The sequence below is a fragment of the Phaseolus vulgaris genome, chromosome 6 (genome assembly GCF_051622355.1).
Source record: "Phaseolus vulgaris cultivar YP4 chromosome 6, ASM5162235v1, whole genome shotgun sequence".
NCBI classification, from domain to species: domain Eukaryota; kingdom Viridiplantae; phylum Streptophyta; class Magnoliopsida; order Fabales; family Fabaceae; genus Phaseolus; species Phaseolus vulgaris.
In genome coordinates this window covers 17436294-17442034 of record NC_143503.1, presented here as the reverse complement: position 1 = coordinate 17442034, position 5741 = coordinate 17436294, and the positions used below count along the sequence as shown (strand labels likewise).

General features: G+C 29.8%; 1 protein-coding gene across 4 annotated transcripts; it reads right to left on the bottom strand.

Annotated features, from left to right (window-relative positions):
- Positions 1–984: 984 nt before the first annotated feature.
- Positions 985–5288, bottom strand: LOC137831081 (reticulon-like protein B8). Of its 4 annotated transcripts, none has more exons than XM_068638604.2 (6): positions 5077–5288; positions 3808–3992; positions 3327–3507; positions 3093–3234; positions 2343–2412; positions 985–1313 (listed from the first exon to the last, which is right to left on the bottom strand). In XM_068638604.2, the coding sequence occupies exons 2-6, from the start codon at positions 3980–3982 to the stop codon at positions 1150–1152; spliced, it is 732 nt and encodes a 243-aa protein (XP_068494705.2). In that variant the 5' UTR covers positions 3983–3992; positions 5077–5288; the 3' UTR covers positions 985–1149. The 4 variants fall into 4 exon arrangements, with proteins under 4 accessions (XP_068494705.2, XP_068494706.2, XP_068494708.2 ...); XM_068638605.2 differs by having other exon boundaries at positions 3808–3987; positions 5077–5273; XM_068638607.2 differs by having other exon boundaries at positions 3808–3987; positions 4939–5087.
- Between the last annotated feature and the right edge of the window lie 453 nt (positions 5289–5741).

Here is a 5741-nt window from a genome sequence, read left to right as displayed (position 1 = left end):
CAATGATGGATAAGCATGAAATATTTTAACATCCTAATTCACACTTTACTACAAAAAAAAATTGTTAATGACAATTTCAATAGTTTCCTTATTATAAGTATCCAGAAAATTTAAAGTTTGGACTAAAGATTAAAATTAATTTTGGATGAAAACAGAAAAAACATATTTAACCCTTTTTAATTTAATTTTCATAAATATCTAGTTATGATAGTGATTAATAATCAAATCAATAATTTATTCATCATTAAACTACGTAAATACAATTGTTTATAGAAAAATTATAAAGTATGTTTGGATCAAATTTTCTATAAAAAATTTTAATTTAAAAATAAAATAAAATAAATTTTAGCATAAATTAAATTAATTTGTACAGAAATTAATTTATAAAAAAATCATATAACTGCTATATCTTTTTTTATAACTTCTAAATAGTTTAATTTTAACTTTCGAGAAAATATATTCCATTTTTTTCTTCTTATTTTTCTTTCATATAAATACTTATGCAGAATCTCTCCACACAAACCTTTAGTAAAAAATTAAATCAACTTTTGTATAAACTAAATCATTTTTGAGAAGTTGCTGCATATAAACGAATTTGAACTAATGAAAAAGATTATTTCCCTTTTTTATTTTCATTTTTCACAAGTGCTTATAAAAAAATATCAAAGAAGATACGTTGAACTTAACAAAATTAACCATTACTGTCAAATTTCTCCCTGTACCTATCAAATAGGTAAAATAATCAAAATGTCTCACCTAATTCGTCAATTTGTCATCATTATAAAAAAAAAAAACTCTTTCTCTGAAAAATTTATTCTGGAAAATATTTTCCAGAAATATATTTTATGAATTTCAGAAAGTATGTTTCGGAAAAAGTAATTCGGAAGTCATTTTTAAAGGGATGAAACAGTTTTTTTTTTTCTGAAATTGATGGGGGTGCAAAGAGAAATTTGTTTATTGGGGTGCAGGAAGAAAGATCCAGAGTTGAAACACCAACTATAAATGCAATTGTATTTATTCCACTCAATATCATGTATTTGGAGAAATATTTTGTTCCCTTGTTACCTTATTCCAACTTCCCCCATCTACCATTATGTGCTCAAATAGACATTGAATTTCAAATTATTAACATAAGCTATAAAGATACACCTATTCATGTTTCTTCCCTTTTCCCTTGGGGATTTTGCTGAGCACACTAGCATCAAGATTTCGGTAGTGATGTTGCATCTGCCCAAAAACCTTGTTCGCAAAGTTGTCAACTTCATCCTCGTACTTTTCATAGAAAATTGGAAGTGTATGTGCAGCAACAAAACCTAGAAGCAGAAAAATTGTCTCAGCAATCAGGTGTAACATGAACACTCAAGTAAAAGTGGAGAAGCATTATTGGTGCTTCTAAGGGGTGTCATGTGAATGTTAGGCAGAATTTAGATCTTTAAAATAATATACATGAACTTTGGCCTGCATATGTTTATGAACAAGATTCTGTTCTTGTCTTAAAATGGCATATTGTCAGAAATTCCTTCACCCCTGCATCTTATCTGAAAAATATCTCAATCTCTTTTCTCTTATGAAATTGGGGTTACCTAACTCAATTTCACAAAACAGGTTTTTTATTTTCTCTTCTTTATAATGTAGTTTATTAGGCTCTTTTAGTGCTATAAATTCAACTGTTTAGGGACTAAAATGATAATAAATGGCTAAGTTTAGGGACTAAAATCATAATAAATGGTTAAGTTTAGGGATTAAAATGACATAAAGGGATCAAATCCAGGGACCAAAACAATAGTAAATATGTTACACGGGGGATTTTCTACTCGCAGGACTAAAATTACAGATAAATTACACTTTGAAAGACTCTTTTTTTTTTAATTTTAATGCTTACAGTTACCTAAATGATAATAAATTATAGTTTTGAAGACCAAAGTACCTATTTACTTATTAGTTGAAACATATATAAGTATAATACTTTTTCAAACTTGCAGACCACTGCTGTGGGTTCTATTTTACTATCACCCCTATGACAGCTAAGTCACAAAGCTGTAATCTTATAATAAAAGCAAAAGACCATTTCACTATCTTTCTGGAACTCTACTATTATTGACTGAAATTTATTGGAAATCAAAGATTTTAGTAGCTTCTATTTTCAAATCAGGAAAAAATTATTGAATGAGAAGTGAGTCATATCAAAATTTGCAATTTTCAATAAATTTCAACCAATAGTAGTGTGTGAAAGTGTTAAAAGTAGAATCCTTAACATTTCTCTGAAGGAAAAATGTGGGACAATGTATGAATCAAAGGAAAAGTGTATATATCAAAAGAAGAAAAGAAGGTAGGTCACTCACCAATATAGATGACAGATATGAAATTGCACCAGCTCCCAATCACAGCACCAGCAAATAAAGCTCCTGCAACCTGGGCAAGTTTTGACCATTGATCACAAATTCATTTTTAGAGTATGTAAATGGTTTTAGGATCTTATGCAAACTACCTAAATCCTTCTCTAAGCTGACCCTAGTAATGAGGCATTACCACTGAACTCACAGTTATAAAAGAGAAAGGAGATTTAGTTTACACGAAAGTAATCACAACCTCAAACTCAAGCAATCTATCTTTTTCCTATATGGCATCAGTTACTCAACATTGTTCTTGTTAATTCTAAATACCTACAAATTTTATGCCTTAAAATGGGGAGTGAAATGGAAAGTTCTAACTGAATTTAGTTCCCCAGTTATATACAGAAGCACTCTCAATTGACTCTAAAGTGGCTTCTATTTCATGATGTGGCTTTGGAAGATCCTGTCATGGATATTGTCAACAGAGTAAAAATATGTAAGAATCTATGGAATACAATGTTATTTCATTTAGTGTTGTCAATGTTAGACCAATATAGAGCCTCACAATAAGAAAAGATCAAACCAGCATTTGCCATGAAAATTGGCAGGTATAAATAACATAACGTTTTAAAAACTATAAAGAAAATTTCATAGTAGAGGAAGTAATGAAAAACAAGTAGTGATGCAGACACAGAAGTCAGAAACTAAAGAAATGATACATGAAAATACCAAAGTGTATGAACATAAATGCAAACCCACAATAAGAAACTGCTTCAGATTTGCTCCACAAGCAACATCTTGAAGAAACCTCAAGCCCCGGTTAACCTCACCACCAACTGCAGTTGCAATATTCACAAAGAGTTCTTCAGGGACAACAAGACGGGGTACATCAGATGGCGCTCTGTCAACATAAACAACAAATCATACTTAATTAAAGCTGTAAAGTTGGGTAACATTGATGAAAACAAAAAGATGTAAAAATGAATGAATAACCTGTTGAAAAAGCCAGAAGCATTTGAAAATACAAACTGTGCAAGCATTACAACAACCAATGCGAAGCATAAAAGAGTAAGAAAATGATAGTTAAGCCATTCAAAAAGCACCCATACTACCGTTGCACTAGTTAAAACACTAGCAGAAATCTTCTTGTTCCTCCATAACAAGACATCAGCAGCTATGACATTCAAAGGCAAACACAAAAAATCATTTAAATGGTTTAGTTAATGCCAATACTATACATTTATCTGTGAGCACTTTTAGGAGAAGAAGATAAAAAGAATAAACAAATTTCTTCATAAAATATAATTAGCTTATGCATAAGTTAAACTAAAGTTTAGAGAAGTTAATGAGAGAACTTCTACAAAATTGTTTGTGCATAAGCTAGTTTTAGTTTATGAAAAAGTTAATTTCACTTTTCTTCTTACTTTATTCTCCTAAAGGTACTTATAGAGAAGTACTTATTTAAATGCCATACATTTTCCACCCCCTAAAATATGGTGCACTGGTTTCTCGCGTCCAAATAGTCTATTGATCTGGGAACTCACTGAATCTGACTTCTCACCCTGAAAGAATGATACAGATTTTTTCTTCTCTACAAATGTGTCCACAAGGCTTTCAATAAGGTTCTCAGCTGTGATTTTCTCAGACATTGTTCCTGTGCTACCAACAACCAAAAAGAACATTGTCAAACACTGTACAAGATAGCTTTCATACAAAAATCAAAGTCTGTCTTATTAGTATCATATATGAATAAATGAGAAAACCAACACAATGTGCAAGGCTCATTTTTTTTTTCTCTAAGTCATAACATAAGCAGTGACCAAATTGATAAGTTCAAAATAAAAAAAAATCATTAACTAATGCTACTGTTGCAGCCATCCAACACAAAGAAATTCGTGTAGGTCACAGATGAAACATATCTAGAAAATAATTAATTTTATCTCTCTGCATTTAAAACTCATCAAGCTTGCCACATTGACTGTATTTTTGTCTTTGAATCTTAACCCTACACTATTTCACAACTCCTCAAGGTTAATGTTGTATTTCAATCTTTTCAGAACCCTACTCTGCAACAAGCCTTAAATTCCTCTGTCATAACAGAGACCTTCAAAGCCAGAAACTCCTTTTGCCTTCAAATCCTAACGCTACAGTTCTTTCACAATTCCTCAAGATTGGTATTTCATTTTTAAATGCCACACTTCATTAGGCAGAAAGCACTCTTTCATAAAAAAGTAAATAAATCTCAATCATTTTTGCAGTCTGAAATACAAAACCCGGTTAAGGAAACTCAATCTCCCAAAAGGGTAACCGGAATAGATCATCAAAATTGCAATGGAACTTCTGAAATTATATAAAAAAAAAGGGTACTAAAGATTTTTTTTTTATTAATTAAATTCACCTATATCACGAGCTTTTGACATATCATAACACCCCATCATTCACCTGTAAATAAAATATTCTTTCCACCAATTCACAAAAAATAAAACTTTCTACAAAAACAGAATCCACCACACATGAATTTAACCCACCAATCAAAAGACTCCAACAACCATTTACAGAAGAAAGGAAACAAATTCAACATCATAGGCAAATGAAAATCGCTAACCAGAGTAAGCAGAGGAAGAATGAAACAAAAAGAGATGCAGGGAGAGAAACAGATAGAGGGTGTCTTATGGAATCAAAAGATTATCTCAAATCCAATTGGAAACAGGGAAATCAAATGCATAGAAATAACTGAACTCACCAACTGGTCAACTACCAACAACACCAAATCATCAGTTTCTGCTTTTATGTGTAATCAACGTTGATTTGGATTTTGAATTTTGATTGTAATGAAGAAGCCTTCAAATGGTTCAAGATTGTACAATAAAAAATTTGTTTGTGGGCAGTAAGCATTGAAGAATGGAAAGACGTGACGGCTGCGAATAACAAAAGAGAATTAAATATGCTTTTTATATCTACAAAATTATCAGCTTCAAATTTTAATATTATAATTTTTTTCAGTATATAAAATTTTAAATAACTATTTTTAATTCCTATAACATGAGTTATTTTTATCTGAGTTGGTGTAAAATATTTTTTTATTTTTCAAAAGTTTTAAATTATTATTTTTAATTTAATATTTATTTTACAATAGATTAATAAATATGTATCTTATAAATTTAACGAGGTTTTCTATATATCAAGATATTTCCTGATATAATTATGTACTCTTATTCAACACAAAAAAATAGTTTATTAATTTCTTATAATAATAGCGATAGAAGTAATCATTTTTAATTTTTAAAAGATGAAAAAAGTTATCGGGATCAAAATCAAAATTTATTCATTTTATAGAAACAAATAATATATTTAAGGAATAAAAAAAAGAAAGGGATGTGGTAAAAGATATTCCTTTCTCTTTAAGTG

Excerpts from the sequence above, each read along its gene's own strand:
- LOC137831081 (XM_068638604.2), bottom strand. The coding sequence starts at position 3,982 with ATGTCTGAGAAAATCACAGCTGAGAACCTTATTGAAAGCCTTGTGGAC. Across the intron at positions 3,235-3,326 it reads GCTTCTGGCTTTTTCAACAG|AGCGCCATCTGATGTACCCC; the intron begins GTTATTCATTCA and ends TTATGTTGACAG. Across the intron at positions 2,413-3,092 it reads ATCTGAAGCAGTTTCTTATT|GTTGCAGGAGCTTTATTTGC; the intron begins GTGGGTTTGCAT and ends AAACTTGCCCAG.